General features: G+C 42.0%; 1 protein-coding gene across 1 annotated transcript in view; it reads right to left on the bottom strand.

Moving 5' to 3' along the window:
- Positions 1 to 1,550: 1,550 nt before the first annotated feature.
- Positions 1,551 to 18,975, bottom strand: part of LOC306872833 (cholecystokinin receptor-like) — a gene marked incomplete at both ends in the record, with an annotated part of 58,004 nt that continues 40,579 nt past the window's right edge. Inside the window, 2 exons of the mRNA XM_079421702.1 lie at positions 1,551 to 2,086; positions 6,664 to 6,791. Of these exons, the coding sequence (XP_079277828.1) occupies positions 1,551 to 2,086; positions 6,664 to 6,791 (664 nt within the window). The remainder of the gene's footprint in view (positions 2,087 to 6,663; positions 6,792 to 18,975) is intronic.

Raw genomic sequence — 18,975 nt, 5'->3', positions numbered from 1 at the left:
TAAACTGCATTATTATTACAGTAATATTTGTAATCTATTTTTTATATTTTTCTGTTCTCATTTTTAATGTAAAGTTTTAGTAATTTTAGGTGTTTTTTGTAGTATTTGGAAGAGTTTTTTTTTACTATGTTTTTACTATGTTTTTATCAGTTTTTACATCAGGCTAAACAAAATTAAAATGAGAAATGTTGCCTTGGAATTTTAAATTTTATTTCAGTTAGCATTCATTTTTTTAAGTGACAAAATGTTAAGTTTTTTACTGTTTTAGTTTGTAGTTAACTGTAATAACCCTGTTCCCAGTACTTGTATAAAATATGGGCATTCAGGCATTTCAACAATCCAGTAGATAACAAGATGAACCAAGTATAAGCACACAAACATCTCATGTGCGCTCCATCCTTTTGAGGATGAATTTTAAAACGCTTGGTTTTGCTGTGCAGATCCAGCTTTCATGTTTAGCATGAACCGCTGAATAAATTAATTTCAGCACAAACAAGAGCTTAGCTCTTCTTTCATATATTCAGAGAGGGTTCGTTGGGGCAAGGAGAGAAGCCGAATATCCCAGGTGTCTCATCAACTTCAGCAATAAGGAAGAAATCGATTAGAGCAACTGCAATTTGAGATTTTGGTAGTGTTTTAGTGAGAATGTCTGTTAGAACATTAGTGCCTCAAGGCAATCACATCAGACTTCCCTCCACAGTTTATTACTTTCCGTTTATATAATAATCTCCAGTGCCAGGGCTTTAAAAATCCAACCTGTTATGCAGCTTGGCAGTTTTGACCATGGCATCACTTCAATTGGGGTGAAGATTTCCAAGAGACCGTTGATTCCGTTGACGACTGAATTGCCTTGCCCACCTGATACATCTTCATGTAGGATAACTTTGTAGGAGATGTGCATCAGAAAAGAAGGAGCACAAATTAAACACTGTCTCTTACAAAATCATCTGATGTTGTTATTAGCAGAATACACAAAAGAAGGACTCTCTGTTGTGCCATTTAAGCAAAGCTCATTAAGACAAAGATACCATCATAGAACAAACAGAGAACAAAATACAGATGATACATCACAACACTCAAAATAGACAAGAACATGTACCATTTTGTAGCCGGAAAGCTGCTATCTACAAGAGTAGTCTTGTGTTTGATCATGCAACATGCAATATTTGGTTCTATAACATCAAAGGTACACGAATATTTCTATGGTATTTCTCTATGAACACTTCCCATGCATGATAAGATCATCCTCTGAAAAGTCTTACACAATAAAAATATAGCTACATCTTTGCACGTCCCGTGCAGCACACCTTGTGATTGTATCACAATGCTTTAAATTGAAGACACAGCCAGACAGTTTACCACTAACACACCAACTTTGGGCAGAGAGAACAGACAAATGGGGGATTCTTTTCCAAATAAAAATGAACACTGACACATTGAACAAAGCATGTTGACCATGAAAAAGAGGAACACATCTGGTGATCTGAACTCAGTACATGTCACAAGCACACAGCTCATGGATCCAACTGGAGATGCCTGCAATGCTAATGCTAACACGGTCCTACCGTGCTAACGGTGGTATAACTGAACTTTGTTATGGAGGCCCCTGTGACTCCAGTGATCTCATCATCACCTTCCCTCCTCTTCCTCCGGTTGTGGCACGGGCGCCTGCAGCACCCAAAGGTGGCCAAGAGAGCCTTCCGGAAGCGGGTGTTCATGAAGCAGTAGATGATGGGGTTGACGCAGGCTGAGGTATAGGACAGCAGCTGAATGAAGGAGATGGGAGCTCCGGAAAGTGTGCGCTGGGCTGACTTTTGGTCGAAAGCCTTCCAGGTGTTGGCAGAGTATAGAGGCATCCAGCATATGAAGAACATGGCAACTATAATGATCAGCATTCGGATCACTCGTTTTTTGGCAACGAGCTTTGCCTCTGAGGTGTTGCTACGTGGACGGTCTGCCTTGACCGTTCCAGAGGTGCTCAGAGCAGCAAGTTCCATAGCGGGGGCCTTCTTTGGGACTTGGATATAACAGCCATCGCTCTCTTCATGGCCAGAAGACAGTGCTCCATTCAACCCATTCTTTACACCTGTACATAAAAGAAATGAAAAATGAAGGTGCATAGGCAATGGATTCCAAAATCGTATTGGTGTTATTGACTTGGCACTCTATTTATACCCATGCAAACACGGGCTACAGCGACAGAAGACTGCACCGGGTGCCACTCCTGTCAGCTAAGAAGCTGAAGTTACAATACCCATGGACTCACCAAAATTGGACAATAGAAAACTGTAGCGATAACAGAGAACAAGGACTCTCTCAACCCCAACAGAGTCAAGAACAACCTCGGAGTTTCAAGAGATTGCAACTTCGGCCATCGAATGGAACCATCCAGACCTTCTTCAGAAGCTTCACAGGACTCTCGTTCTCGTTGCAAGTATCCAAATGCAGCACACAGAGGTTTGTTGTAACCTATCGTATACTGTGCTTTGAATTAGAGACTGATGGTTCTTTCAGATGGTCAGCTCAGCCTCATTTCCCCTGTTTCTGTTCAGTTTCATTCATCCAGTCTCACTTACCCTCCCCATGTACCATGTATGTGTGATGTGTGTGTGTGTGTGTGTGTGTGTGTGTTTAGTCTAGTAATGTGTTTGTGATTTAGTTAATAAAACTTTGTGCACAATACATATGAGTATTTGTTTCTGATTCCCTGCTTGCAACAAAGTCAATTTAACGATTTCGATCTTGTTACATGCTATGAGTAGTACTGTAACTTAAAAAAAGGGTATTTCTTTTACCCTGGAAATTAAGATTTCTTTGAATTAATAAATAATCAATACTGAGCGTTCACTAGACGGCCTGGTCAATTGATTGTACTCTAAATTCTGCTTTATCAAGCTAATTCTATTAACTTATTCAAATATTATAATTAATTATAACAAGTTATGATTCATTATTAATATTCCCCTTTTGAGCTAATTTACTACATCATGTATATTTATAAAAATACAGATTTTATTGTATATATGTTGTTTTAATAAAGTTGTATATATAAATACAGTAAACAAACTTGCCATTTGCAGTGCTGAGGGAAGGTAGAGTATACAATAATTTTTCAAATGTTGACTTTATTACTTATTTACTAAATATGAAAGTCCTAGAGCATGAGATCATAACCTGTTCATGCACTGTCCAAAGAAACTTCAGAAAAGTCCAGTTACACCATGGTTTAATGCAGATGGCATAAAGTGGGTTTGGCAGGGCACATCAACATAAGGAGGATGCGTCAGCTCATTTATATTCTAACACTATGCATGCACATGATACAAGGGAGTTACATAGTAGTGCAAATAACAACCTGTATAACCAGTATCCTGATTAAATATATAAGACCTTATTCATGTCCCTACTTTCAGTTCTCCAAAGCAGTAACTTCTCTATTTACTCTCTTTGTCTTTTTCCAGCCTAATTTATTTGATCACAGCAATGGTACAAGACAAGTTCGAATAGTACTTTTTGAGGTATACTTCTAATAAAAGGTACCTGTAGAGGTCTTTAACTAAAAAATGCCCTCAGAAGTACCTCTTTCCACCTCACTGAAGTTGTCTAAAGCTTCTCCCTGACAGAACTTACATCCAGCACATCGGTGCACAAAGAGCCTTAATGCCCAGGGAGGTACTCAACATGACCTTAGTGCATTCAGTCCTCGCCATGGGAGACATGGGTCAAGCAGTCTCTCTCACAAATGGAGAGAGAAGGGAAAGACTGTTGAGCCTTTGAGAATGGCCAAAAAAAAAACCTGCAACCTCACTCGTAGCACTTACTTCATGTAAAATTTTCTTTTAAATAAACATTTTTTTAAAGGTTTCTAAATATAAATGTCACAAATGATGGCATGACAACTCTGACTAGGGGTGTAACAGTACACGTTTTCTTACTAAAAATTTTCGGTATATGTCTTGTAATGTAAAGTAAATGTATTTCAGTTTGGTACAAATACAGCATTGTTTTAAGCACTGCACGAGTGGAACTTCATTGGAAACTTCCAGTTTTATATACTGTTTATATATTGATACTTTTGATGATAAAGTCTCATCTTTCAAATTCTGTCCGTTTGATCAGGAAATTTAAACAATTAATGCCGTTTTGACACTCTTGGCAAGATCGCTGTATAAATGCCTCAGTTCAAACGGCAGCACAGAGTGCGAGTGAGCAAGATAATTTTTTCTTCTTTAGTACTAGTTTTAACGTGAAATAAACATGAATGAACATCTCAACCCTCACATTATCGCTTAATCAGTGTTTAAACCGAGGAAAGACGTCAATAAAACAGCTTGTAAAGGCAAGTCATCAGTGTCCACAGCTCATTAGTTTGCTAGAGAAATTAAGTCTACAGAAGAGCATTTCGTAAATGATATACTATATACTATAGACTATATACTCATTATATTTTTATTTACCTATTAGTGATGTCTTAAAGGGGTCATATGATGCGATTTCAAGTTTTCCTTTCTCTTTGGAGTGTTACAAGCTGTTTGTGCATAGATAAGATCCCTGAAGTTGCAAAGACTAAAGTCTCAAAACCAAATTAATGCATGGCTCATTTAAACACGTCCCCACATGTCTACGTCACGGTGTGGGGAGATTTGCAAAAACCACCCAAATGTTTACGCAAAGAAAGGGGGCGTGATTTTTATTCTCGCTGCCATGTCGTGGAGACGCTATGTTTCGTTATGAAAGCGAAACTACTTTGTTTGGGCTTCCAAGTTGTTGGCTTCCAACACTGTTCCAGAACATTTCAACCCAAATATTAGAGGGTGTGCGGCACAATTTACAGAGGACTATTTCCTGAACCTGGCAGGAGTGTAGTGAAGTGACATACTGCCAAGTATGGTGACCCATACTCGGAATTCGTGCTCTGCATTTAACCCATCCAGCATGCACACACACAGCAGTGAACACACACACCGTGAACACACACCCGGAGCAGTGGGCAGCCATTTATGCTGCGGCGCCCGGGGAGCAGTTGGGGGTTCAGTGCCTTGCTCAAGGGCACCTCAGTCGTGGTATTGAGGGTGAAGACAGCGCTGGACATTCACTCCCCCCACCTACAATCCCTGCCGGCCCGAGACTCGAACCCGCAACCTTTGGATTACGAGTCCGACTCTCTAACCATTAGGCCATGACTTCCCCAAAGAGTAGCCCAAAGAGTAGCCTTGCTTGCAGGTTTGCACAAAGGCTGTTTCTATAAAGTGGGTCAATTCCAACTTTGCAAGGACAGTCTGATGCTTCCGACTCAGCCTGTAAGTACGTTTCTGCTACTGACGATTCTAACGCGAGTTTTGAGCTGTGTAGAGTAGTTCTTGTTGTTTGTCCTTTCTCCGATCACAAATGCAGACATGGTAATGTTTACTCGGCGCGATGCAACGTGACGCGTAAAAAAGACAGTATAAGACATTATAATCAGTAATTATATCCCCACTGGATGCAACAATTGTCTCATTTGTAATGGGTTTTATTGATTTAGTCTCATCTCGCCGGGAAAGGCCAATCCAATACGGTAAGGGGCATAACATTTCCATCTCACGCTTGAGGTATTCGGCCAATCACAACGCACTGAATAGCTGGCCAATCAGAGCATGCCTCTCTTCTCAGAACGATGAGTTTTGTAAAAATCGCAAGTAGGGCTCGCTGCAGCTCACAAGATCCAGGGGGCGTGGTTGGATCCACATCTAGGGGGTGGAGATTGGTAGGTTTAGGGGTGGAGATGAGTAGGTTTAGGTATATGTAAGGTGGGAGGAGTTGGATCTGGATCCAACCACGCCCCCTGGATCTTGTGGGCTGCAGTGAGATGCTCCTCAAAAATCGACGCGTTTCAAAAAGGCGGGGCATAGAGGAGCAATAATAATGTACAGTATGTGGAAAATAATGTGTTTTTTGAACCATGTAAACACATTGCATTACACCAAATACACAAATAATGTTCTTTTTAGCAACGTCATATGACCCCTTTAATTATTTAATGTATTTCTAAATAAATCTGTTATGAAACAAGTTATGACAGCCACTGTGTAAGTGTGTAAATTACTGTGTAATTTTATAATTTAGAAGTTAATTAAAAAAACTGCATCATGTGCAATTTAGATGTTTGGATATTTTTTTTTAATTTGAACATTGATTATTATATAAAAAATAAATAGTAATTGAATTTAAGTTTGGGCTATGTTGTTAATTGTAACCTCACAGTAATATAAATGGGCTCCTAGTTTAGAGCAGAATCTGAGGTATATTTTTATCCCTAAGAAAATTTTAATTGTAATTAAATTTATTTACAGAAAGAGCAATTTGTTCAGTAAACCACTGTTTAATATAAAAAACTAATTTATGTTTAGTTTTTCAAAACCATGACATCAAAACCAAGGTACGTAGCGAACCATCATTTTTGTGTACCGTTACACCCCTACTTATTTTGAGTGACTGCAGGAAGCACTGAATCAAAAACTATAGCCAGTAAACAATTCAGAATTAGTGCAATCTTTTAGAAGTTTTCCAGATGTTAATCCATTTTAGTCCAGTTTATGAAGGTGAACAGGCACGCTTCAGGCAACTCAGTGTTTCGAGGGCTAACTTAAATTATGGTGTGAAAGGCTTAAAAATGGTTCATACCACTAGAGTCTTTCTTCTGCTCCAGTTCAAACTGAATCCCTCTGTAAAGTTCTCTGGATATGAGACCGTAGGCGATTATCATCACCACACCTGGGATGAAGAACAGAATTAAGAGCAACAAGACGTACCTAACAGAGAGAAAGAGAGCAAAATATCTGTCAATAAATACGGTTAAATAAATAAATAATTAATTGCCAATAGGGTATACAGATAATTAAACCAAAGAATTACATGTCAGTAGTGGACAAATTAGAACAAATGACTGGTGATACTACTGAGCTGCGTTTTCCAAAAGTAGATTGTAGAAAACACTGACAACAATGTGCTCTAAAGGCTTTCGACACTTTTGGAAAACAGCCCTGTTCTGTTTTGGTGTATTGATCGAAGCAGATCAAAGGTTCAATTGAAATTCTGAGGCGCTTGAAATTAATTTTAAAAACTTTTATATCAAGTCCTCTAATCTGGTAGTTCTATCCACTGAGGTTATTGTCACTACAATTGTTAAATGAGATAGAAGATGGTTTCAGTTACCCTGATGAGCAGTATGATTATACAGTTATTACAGTTACTGAAATCTGATTGATTTGATAATCTGCAGCTGTGGTGATATTCAGTGCAACAGTAGTATAGTATTGTATATAGTATTGTTTAACTAGTTTCTGCTATTTAAAGGATCTGCAATAAACAACAGAAGCTTTAGATTCAGTCACAGCATTTAAAATAATGTGGTCAGATGGTCAGCTCTGGCATACAGGACAATGCAATACTTGAATGTCAAACTTTAAATTAAAAACCTTTACCCCATAATATGATGTAATTTTATAATATTCAAATGACAGTGTGGGAGTGTTCCCTGAAAGCATCTCCGGTCCGTTCCTCTGATCTTTTTCATCTATCAGACAGCTTTGTGCTTGGAGCTCCTTTCCATGCTGCACTTATCTGATATCAAAGACACTTTTCTCTCCTCTTGTTTCCCGTGTGGCTTTCAAATTCATTACAAGCGCCAGCACAAAGGCAATAAAAGCAGTACTAATCCAACCAGGAAGTGGGTGTAAGAGATGAGGGTGTGATATTGGGAAGCACCTTTTTATGCAAAACAAATTTATAATGTGTTATCTTTAATACCTGTGTGTTTGTTTTTTTCTCATTTAAACAAAGAAAAACCAACATCATGAGTAGTGAGATGGACACACGCATACAGTATCTCACAGAAGTGAGTACACCCCTCACATTTTTGTAAATATTTTATTATATCTTTTCATGTGACAACACTGAAGAAATGACACTTTGCTACAATGTAAAGTAGTGAGTGTACAGCTTGTATAACAGTGTACATTTGCTGTCCCCTCAAAATAACTCAACACACAGCCATTAATGTCTAAACCACTGGCCACAAAAGTGAGTACACAAAAGTGGTTTCTTGTGCATCATCTTTAGAAGAGGCTTCCTTCTGGGATGACAGCCATGCAGACCAATTTGATGTAGTGTGCAGCGTATGGTCTGAGCACTAACAGGCAAGGATATTATAGTTTTTAATTTTTAAATTAGTTTTTATTTTAATATAGTTTTCAAATTTCCTATAATTTCAGTTTAGTTTTAGTAAGTTTCATTAATGGTTTTGTTAGTTTTTATTTTGTAAACACATTTCTATTTAGTTTTTATATATTTTAGTTTCAGTTTTAGTAATTATAGTTTAACAGAGTTAATGGAACACTTCCAGTGTAGAAAAAACCAAGACATTTAATTTTTGCAAAGTTTAATATTTGCTGTTTAAAGTTAACTCTTGTGCAAACCTCTTAATAATGAAAATTAAATAATTATTTACAATTCAACAAAAAACAAAAATATGCAACATATGTATACAATTCATTAATTCATATTCATGTTCATATTCATATTATGGGGGCAGTCGTGACCTAATGGATAGCGAGTCGGACTTGTAACCCAAAGGTCGTGGGTTCGAGTCTCAGGTCCGGCAGGGATTGTCGGTGGGGTGAGTGAATATCCAGCGCTCTCTCCACCCTCAATACCACGACTGAGGTGAGACCCTTGAACAAAGTTTATGTGTTTCTTTCCACAAAGGACGCGTCTTTTTAGCGGATCAAACACTGTACCTATGCTAATATGATGCTTCCAACACGCTTGGTTCAGAAGTTTCTGATCGATAAATCCAGCACTCTCAGGTGGTCTGTCGGGTTTCATTTGTAGACAGTCCAGATTTATTGCTAAGATTTTACTTTTTAAATAATTGATCTGATTTATGTTTGCTTCACTAGGTTATTTTCAAATTTAACTTCACAAACGCGCGCATTTTACTATTATATCCTTATGTCGTAAACAACATTGTGGGTGGGACTAACAGAAACGGACGAATCATCATTTTGACAAGCATGCACAAATAGGAAGATGGAAAACTAAGAAACGAACTGTAATTGACCATGAAAACAAGCGTTTAATATATATATATATATATATATATATATATATATATATATATATATATATATTTTACCATGACGAGGCCTGTTCTGAGTGGAACCTGTCCTGTTAAACCGCTGTGTGGTCTTGGCCACCGTGCTGCAGCTCAGTTTCAGGGTCTTGGCAATCTTCTTATAGCCTGCGCCATCTTTATGTAGAGCAACAATTCATTTTTTCAGATCCTCAAAGAGTTCCTTGCCATGAGGTGCCATGTTGAACTTCCAGTGACCAGTATGAGAGAGTGAGAGCGATAACACCAAATTTAACACACCTGCTCCCCATTCACACCTGAGACCTTGTAACACTAACGAGTCACATGACACTGGGGAGAGAAAATGTCTAATTGGGCCCAATTTGGCCATTTGCACTTAGGGGTGTACTCACTTTTGTGGCCTGCGGTTTAGACATTAGACAACTGTGTGTTGAATTATTTTGAGGGGACAGCAAATTTACACTGTTGTACAAGCTGTACACTCACTACTTTACATTGTAGCAAAGTGTAATTTCTTCATTGTTGTCACATGAAAAGATATTATAAAATATTTACCAAAATGTGAGGGGTGTACTCACTTCTGTGAGATACTGTATATACAGTAGTCAACATTTGAAGTGGATAAAAAAAAGTTAATCAAAGTTGTCCTAAGACAAGAATGCATCTTGGACAACTTTGATGAAAGGTTTTGATCCACTTAAAATGTTCACTACTGTGTGTATGTACGTGTTTGTGTGTGTGTGTGTGTATATATATATATATATATATATATATATATAATTACCTTATCTATATTAACTATCAATATAGATAAGGTAATCTATATTGATTACCTTACCTTATGGGGTACTTTTTACCCCATACAACACTGAACTCTGACACTGAGACCCCGCCACCCCCACCTACTTACAAACTGTGACCAGCACCTCTCACTTGTGCAGCATTGGACTGATCACTACCTCATCCAGCATTTACTGCAAACTACCTCCTCGGATAGTCTCATAAAAAGACTGTTCTCCTGTCAATTTAACAGACTGACAAGCTCTTTTGTACTACACATATATCTGCACAGTTTTGGTTTATTTAACTGGTTTGCACGCCATCTATTCTGCCATGTGCCTTATGTAACTTTATCTATCTTTTTTATTTTTCTACAATGTCCTCAGACTGACAAGCTCTTTTTGCACTACACATATATCTGCACAGTTTTGGTTTATTTAACTGGTTTGCACGCCATCTATTCTGCCATGTGCCTTATGTAACTTTATCTATCTTTTTTATTTTTCTACAATGTTCTCAGATTGATAAGCTCTTTTTGCACTACAAATATATCTGCACAGTTTTGTTTTTATTTAACTGGTTTGCACTATCTGCCATGCGCCTTATGCCACTTTATCTATTTCTTTATTTTTTTTTCTACAGTGTCCTTACTTGTATAGCTATAGAGTTGTATGTACATATGTTTAAACTGTATTATCTGTATTTGAACGTGTTTAATGTTAACTGTTTACACCAAGGGTCTGAGAGTAACGCAATTTCAATTCTCTGTATGTATGTGCTGTACAAGCGCCAGCACAAAGGCAATAAAAGCAGTACTAATCCAACCAGGAAGTGGGTTGAATGGAAGAATTGACAATAAAGCAGACTTGACTTGACTTGACTTGAATATATTCGTTCCTACGACTTACTATGTCATGGCCATTTCAAAACTGAACATCATATTTTCACACATATTTTACAATATAAACAATAAGGTCAGATAAAAGTTGATAAATATGTGTTCAGCTTCATGTAAACTCATGCAAGAGAAATTAATGGAGTGCTGCAATAAAGCTATCACATGTCAAAAAAAATGTAGTTCATACATAATGTAGTGCATATATACATAATATAAATAATCATACATTGCAGTATACAGAAAAATATAAGTAGGCCTACTAGTTTCCTATATATGGAAATGTGTTATTTATTATATTGCATTATATTTTCCACACAAGGGAAGAATGAGCACAATGTGGAAAAGAAAACAAAGCTAATTTAACTGGTTTGGGTTGTGCCAATATCTTCTCTGATTCTTTATTTCTGGTGGGTAGATCTTTTACACCTAGTGGTTCTCTACCGGTGTAACAGAAGGACCAGGCTCCTCCCAGAGCCAGTTACCCCGATCCACTTCACCTGAGTTTTAATCACCTGCACCTGCACCTCATTATCACCAGCCACATATAAGCTCAGTCACCAAAGTCACCAGTTGTCCGATCTCAGGATTACTCCATGGACCATCTCTGTTTCCTGACAAAGCTGAGTATAACTACCTGCGATTACTTACCTGTCCCTACTTACCTTCTGCCTTGTCCTCTTCCAGTCCTCCTCCTCGTCTGTTCCGGTGGCTTGGTCGGCTCCCCGTATGTCTTTGCCGCTCTGCCGCGGCCAATCCCCAGGATCTGTCAAAACAGAGAGACTGATTGTGATTGACATTCTTATCTCTGTAACCTCACGAAGTGACACTCACCAAGTCCGAAGAATCCACACGATTGCTGTTTGTTGTTCCACCCTGTAAATAAACACCTTGTCATTTCACTTACCATCTGTGTCAGACCCGTTCCATTACAGAAGCTCGGACCAAGACGGCTACACCATGAGTGTAAACGACCCATTCCAGGAACTGGTCGACACCTTGAAACGGGTATTAGCCCGTCTGGCTTCACCATCACCACCGGCCTCTGTTACCACACCCGTCACTTCCGCCTCCACCACTTCTTCGGCAGTCATGTACGCCAGTCCAGAGGAGTGCAATGGCTTCCTTCTCCAATGTACACTAACTATTGACTTACATCCTCAGATGTTCCTGACCGATCAGGCGAAGATAGCGTTTGTGATCACGTCGCTCACAGGACCCGCATTGAGATGGGCGGAGACTATTTTAAATCAAGCTGGACCCGCCACGCACTCTTTTGCCCAGTTTCTCGCCCATTTTAAAGAGGTGTTTAGCAGCTCTCCTGGTGATTCTTCAGTTGGGGAACAGTTATATAAGCTTCGACAGGGTAATATGACTATTCATCAATACGCCCTGAAGTTTCGCACCCTCGCGGCCGCGAGTGGATGGAACGAGCCATCACTGATAACTGCTTTCCGGCAAGGCTTAAATACCCGCCTGAAAATTCATCTGGCAGCCTACGATGACACCTTTGGGCTAGAGAAGTTCATTTAACTTGCCATCCGCTGCTCCAACCGGATGCGGGCCTGTACATCGGAGACCACAACCGTTACCGCCATTGACACTCCTTCGAGCCACCAGCCAGAGGTTAGACCCGTATCTGAACCAATGCAAACTGACACTTTTCATTTATCGCCAACAGAACGACAGAGGCGAATTACCAATGATTTGTGCCTGTATTGTGGAAGTTCTGACCATAGAATTCAATCCTGCACCCTTCGTCCGCCCAGGCTTTGGGTGAGTGGTATGCAACCTCACATCCCCAAGATGAACCCCTTAACTACTTGTGCTAACATTGTCCTTGTAAATCACCTAATGCCAGTCACAGTCCTCTTGGACTCCGGATCAGCGGGGAACTTCATCTCGGGGAAACTCAGCCGGCAACTCCACCTCACACCCATTGCAACCGAAACCACTTACCAGATCCAGGCCATAACAGGTACTCCACTTACCCGTCGCCTTGTGAAATATTGTGTCGGTCCCCTAGTGCTGAGAATGGGGCAGCTCCATCAAGAGCGTATTAATTTACTTATTTTAGAGGAATCCACTGTAGACATTGTTTTGGGTCGACCCTGGCTGGTTAAGCACGATCCAGTGTTATCTTGGACCTCTGGAGATGTTCTGAAGTGGGGTACTAACTGTTTCCCGCAATGTTTCCCCCATATGCCTAAACCTTCTCCACGTCCAGTTGTTGAATTACCTGTACAGGCCACGTTCATAGAGAGCCCCATGGAGAAACAATCTGTGGAGGTTCCACCGGACTACGAGGCTTTCAGGGATGTGTTCTGTCCCAAAAGGGCATCTCGGCTACCACCTCATCGGCCATGGGACTGCGCAATCGACCTCGTTCCGGGTGAACCAGTACCACGGGGAAAGATTTATCCCCTATCACTTCCCGAGCAGAAGGCGATGGAGGAGTATATTGAGGAGGCACTCAAACAGGGTTACATCGTCCCTTCCATCTCCCCTGCTGCTTCGAGTTTCTTCTTCGTGGCCAAGAAGGACGGAGGGCTCCGTCCATGTATAGACTATCGTAAACTAAATCTCATCACGGTTAAATATCGCTATCCCCTTCCTCTTGTCCCTGCAGCATTGGAACAACTTCGCGGTGCCACCATATTCACCAAACTGGACCTCCGCAGCGCGTACAACCTCATCCGCATCAGAGAGGGGGACGAGTGGAAGACCGCCTTTGTAACCCCTACGGGGCACTATGAGTACCGGGTCATGCCCTATGGGCTTGTCAACGCCCCATCTGTCTTCCAGAGTTTCATGCATGAGGTGCTCCGTGAGTTCCTTCATCGTTTTGTAATCGTCTACATTGATGGCATTTTGATCTACTCCCGGAGCCTGGCCGAACATCGCCACCACGTTGCGGAGGTCCTTCAGCAGTTGCGGAAACACCAGCTCTACCTCAAGGCAGAAAAATGTCTATTTCATCAACCATCCGTCCACTTCCTTGGATATATCATCAGTCACGGTGGCATCCGCATGGACAAGGGGAAGGTGGAAGCCATTACATCCTGGCCTCGACCCACCATGATCAAGGAATTGCAGCGCTTCCTGGGTTTCTCAAACTTTTACAGAAGATTCGTTGCCAACTATAGTTCTATCACTAGCCCCCTCACTGACCTCCTACGAGGAGGTAAGAAGTCCCTTGCCTGGGATGTGAATGCCACCAATGCCTTCAACCGTCTCAAAGAAGCCTTCACTACCACACCACTCCTCGTCCACCCCGATCCAGAATTGCCCTTCATCTTAGAGGTGGACGCATCAACAACTGGAGTAGGTGCGGTATTATCTCAGCAGCAGGGGAAGCCTCCCAAGCTCCATCCATGTGCCTTCTTCTCCAAGAAGCTCAGCCCGGCGGAGAAAAACTACGACATCGGCAACAGGGAGCTTCTGGCCATCAAGCTTGCCCTGGAAGAGTGGAGACACTGGTTGGAGGGGGCAGCTCAACCATTTCTCGTGCTCACAGATCACAAGAACCTCGAATATCTACGAGACGCCAAAAGATTAAATCCACGCCAAGCAAGATGGGCATTGTTTTTCACCCGTTTCAATTTCCAAATCTCCTATCGTCCAGGATCCCGTAACGCCAAGGCGGACGCTTTATCTCGTCTTCACACCAAGGAGGACTCTCTCGAGGAGCCCGAAGGTATCTTGCCCTCCAACATCATCGTAAGTCCCATTGCTTGGTCCTCTCCGCCAGTGGTCTCCGACACTCCTCCTGCCAATCCGCCGGGCTGCCCACCGGGTCGTCAGTATGTTCCCAGGACACAACGCACTTCCCTCATCCACTCCTCTCACACGTCACTTGGTACTGGTCACCCAGGGGCCAACGCTACTCTCTCGCTGCTAAGCGATCGCTTCTGGTGGCCGAACATGGCCAGGGATGTGAGAAGGTTCGTTCAGGGCTGCCCAGACTGCGCCATATCCAAAAGTTCCCGTCATCTCCCTTCAGGCAAGCTGGTGCCCTTACCCATTCCCAACCGCCCGTGGTCACACCTGGGAGTGGATTTCATCACTGATCTTCCACCCTCCGACCATAATACCTGCATCCTCGTCATCATCGACAGATTTTCCAAATTCACCCGTCTCGTTCCTCTACCTGGACTCCCCACTGCCATGCAAACAGCAGAACTTTTATTCAATCATGTATTCCGTAACTACGGCCTCCCTGAAGATATAGTCTCGGACAGAGGTCCACAATTCATCTCCCGTGTATGGAAGGCCTTCTTCGCTCTCCTAGGTGTGACCATCAGTTTGACTTCAGGTTATCACCCTCAATCAAATGGGCAGACTGAACGCAAAATCCAGGAAATTGGGCGCTTCCTGAGAACCTTCCGCCATCGCCGCCAGAATTCTTGGAACCAGTTCCTAGGCTGGGCCGAGTACGCCCAGAACTCACTCCGTCAATCTTCTACTGGACTCTCTCCCTTCCAGTGCGTACTCGGTTTCCAGCCTCCATTGTTTCCCTGGTCCGGAGAACCTTCCGATGTGCCTGCGGTCGACCACTGATTCCGAGAAAGCGAGGGAGTCTGGGACTCAGCACATCACCACCTGCAACGGGCAGTACGCAGGCAAAAGATCGCCGCCGATGCTCGTCGTTCAGCAACACCCACCTATCTGCCTGGACAGAAGGTATGGCTCTCCACACGAGACATTCGGCTACGCCTGCCCAGCCGTAAGCTGAGTCCCAGGTTCGTTGGCCCCTTCACCATTCTGGAACAGGTCAACCCGGTCACTTTCAAGCTTCAGCTCCCTGCACAATATAAAATTCACCCTACTTTTCACGTCTCCCTACTCAAACCATATTACCCTTCTGTTTCGCCAGAGCCTGGTCCGACCGAGGAACCCCCTCTCCCACTCATCATTGATGATGGCGCCATCTACAAGGTCCGAGACATCCTAAATTCCCGGCGTCGTGGTGGGAGACTAGAATACCTCGTGGACTGGGAGGGGTACGGTCCTGAGGAGCGCTCCTGGATCCCCAGAGATGATGTTCTCGATCCCAGCCTTCTGGATGATTTCCACGCCTCCTATCCGGATCGTCCTGCACCTCGAGGCCGAGGCAGACCACCACGACACCGAGGTCGGCCCCCAGGAGTGGGCCGTGGAGGGGGGGGTACTGTAACAGAAGGACCAGGCTCCTCCCAGAGCCAGTTACCCCGATCCACTTCACCTGAGTTTTAAGCACCTGCACCTCATTATCACCAGCCACATATAAGCTCAGTCACCAAAGTCACCAGTTGTCCGCTCTCAGGATTACTCCATGGACCATCTCTGCTTCCTGACAAAGCTGAGTATAACTACCTGCGATTACTTACCTATCCCTACTTACCTTCTGCCTTGTCCTCTTCCAGTCCTCCTCCTCGTCTGTTCCGGTGGCTTGGTCGGCTCCCCGTATGTCTCTGCCGCTCTGCCGCGGCCAATCCCCAGGATCTGTCAAAACAGAGAGACTGATTGTGATTGACATTCTTATCTCCTTAACCTCACGAAGTGACACTCACCAAATCCGAAGAATCCACACGATTGCTGTTTGTTGTTCCACCCTGTAAATAAACACCTTGTCATTTCACTTACCATCTGTGTCAGACCCGTTCCATTACAACCGGTGGATTGAGTTTTATTTATTTTTTTTGCACCCCAAATTATGATGCATGCTCCATGCTGCATTAGGTAATGCACTCACTAAAAGCAGAGTGTGTGTAAAACGTAAAAATAAATAAATTAAAAATGAAAAAGTTGTCATTTTGAGATTTCCTAGTGCATCAAGAGCACTTTGCCTGTTTCTATAGTTTCATTATGAAAGTCACAAATCCGAGCCCCCTGGAGTTCAACAGCCCTCTGAGCCAGTCTCTGACCACGACTTGAACCAGCAGGCTGTGATTTGTGTGAAGCTCTTGTTGACCGATATGCATCTGACATAATGTCTGAACAGAGAGAGAGATCATGAATACTATGGAGATTTGGACCTCAGCTTCACAATTAATGAATAAGATTTAATTGCTCTTGATATGCATTTTGAACTTATTTAGAGTTGAGTCCTGACAGCAGGTCCCCTGCTTACGGCCCAGCTTAAACCAGCATGAATTTCCAGGCTCTGGTTTATGCTTGTTAGTTCTATTTTGATCCTGCCCTTTGTCCTTGCTATACAGCGTGGTTGTGGTTGTCTCGCTTTTATTCACTGCCTCAGCAGGGACCGCATGTTGAACATTTTATCTTTCCACTCATACCCTTTCTGTATAGAATTGCACACACACACTCACACACACACACACACATATATATATACAGTATATATACAGTCAGGTCCATAGATATTGGGACATTGACACAATTCTAACATTTTTGGCTCTATACACCACCACAATGGATTTCAAATGAAACGAACATGATGTGCTTTAACTGCAGACTGTCACCTTTAATTTGAGGGTATTTACATCCAAATCAGGTGAACGGTGTAGGAATTACAACAGTTTGCATATGTGCCTCCCACTTGTTAAGGGACCAAAAGTAATGGGACAGAATAATAATCATAAATCAAACTTTCACTTTTTAATACTTGGTTGCAAATCCTTTGCAGTCAATTACAGCCTGAAGTCTGGAACACATAGACATCACCAGACGCTGGGTGTCATCCCTGGTGATGCTCTGCCAGGCCTCTACTGCAACGTCTTCAGTTCCTGCTTGTTCTTGGGGAATTTTCCCTTCAGTTTTGTCTTCAGCAAGTGAAATGCATGCTCAATCGGATTCAGGTCAGGTGATTGACTTGACAGTCCACTTCTTTCCCTTCAAAAACTCTTTGGTTGCTTTTGCAGTATGCTTTGGGTCATTGTCCATCTGCACTGTGAAGCGCCGTACAGTGAGTTCTGAAGCATTTGGCTGAATATGAGCAGATAATATTGCCCAAAACACTTCAGAATTCATCCTGCTGCTTTTGTCAGCAGTCACATCATCAATAAATACAAGAGAACCAGTTCCACTGGCAGCCATATATGCCCACGCCATGACACTACCACCACCATGCTTCACTGATGAGGTGGTATGCTTAGGATCATGAGCAGTTCCTTTCCTTCTCCATACTCTTCACTTCCCATCACTCTGGTACAAGTTGATCTTGGTCTCATCTGTCCATAGGATGTTGTTCCAGAACTGTGAAGGTTTTTTTAGATGTCGTTTGGCAAACTCTAATCTGGCCTTCCTGTTTTTGAGGATCACCAATGGTTTACATCTTGTGGTGAACCCTCTGTATTCACTCTGCTGAAGTCTTCTCTTGATTGTTGACTTTGACACACATACACCTACCTCCTGGAGAGTGTTCTTGATCTGGCCAACTGTTGTGAAGGGTGTTTTCTTCACCAGGAAAAGAATTCTTCGGTCATCCACCACAGTTGTTTTCCGTGGTCTTCCGGGTCTTTTGGTGTTGCTAAGCTCACCGGTGTGTTCCTTCTTTTTAAGAATGTTCCAAACAGTTGTTTTGACCACGCCTAATGTGTTTGCTATCTCTCTGATGGGTTTGTTTTGTTTTTTCAGCCTAATGATGGCTTGCTTAACTGATAGTGACAGCTCTTTGGATCTCATCTTGACAGTTGACAGCAACAGATTCCAAATGAAAATAGCACACTTGACATGAACTCTGGACCTTTTATCTGCTCATTGTAATTGGGATAATGAGGGAATAACTCACACCTGGCCATGGAGCAGCTGAGAAGCCAATTGTCCCATTACTTTTGGTCCCTTAACAAGTGGGAGGCACATATGCAAACTGTTGTAATTCCTACACCGTTCACCTGATTTGGATGTAAATACCCTCAAATTAAAGCTGACAGTGTGCAGTTAAATCACATCTTGTTCATTTCATTTGAAATCCATGGTGGCGGTGTATAGAGCCAAAAATGTTAGAATTGTGTCGATGTCCCAATATTTATGGACCTGAATGTATATAGATAGATAGATAGATAGATAGATAGATAGATAGATAGATAGATAGATAGATAGATAGATAGATAGATAGATAGATAGGCTATATATATATAGATAGGACTGCCAACTTTTGAGTTCATCTTGGAGTGAGAATTCCTACAGCAGTCCGTTAAAAACACTCTTCTCTCACTTCTGCTAA

This window comes from Barbus barbus (assembly GCF_936440315.1).
Source record: "Barbus barbus genome assembly, chromosome: 7".
NCBI classification, from domain to species: domain Eukaryota; kingdom Metazoa; phylum Chordata; class Actinopteri; order Cypriniformes; family Cyprinidae; genus Barbus; species Barbus barbus.
This window is presented reverse-complemented; position numbering and strand designations above follow the sequence as displayed.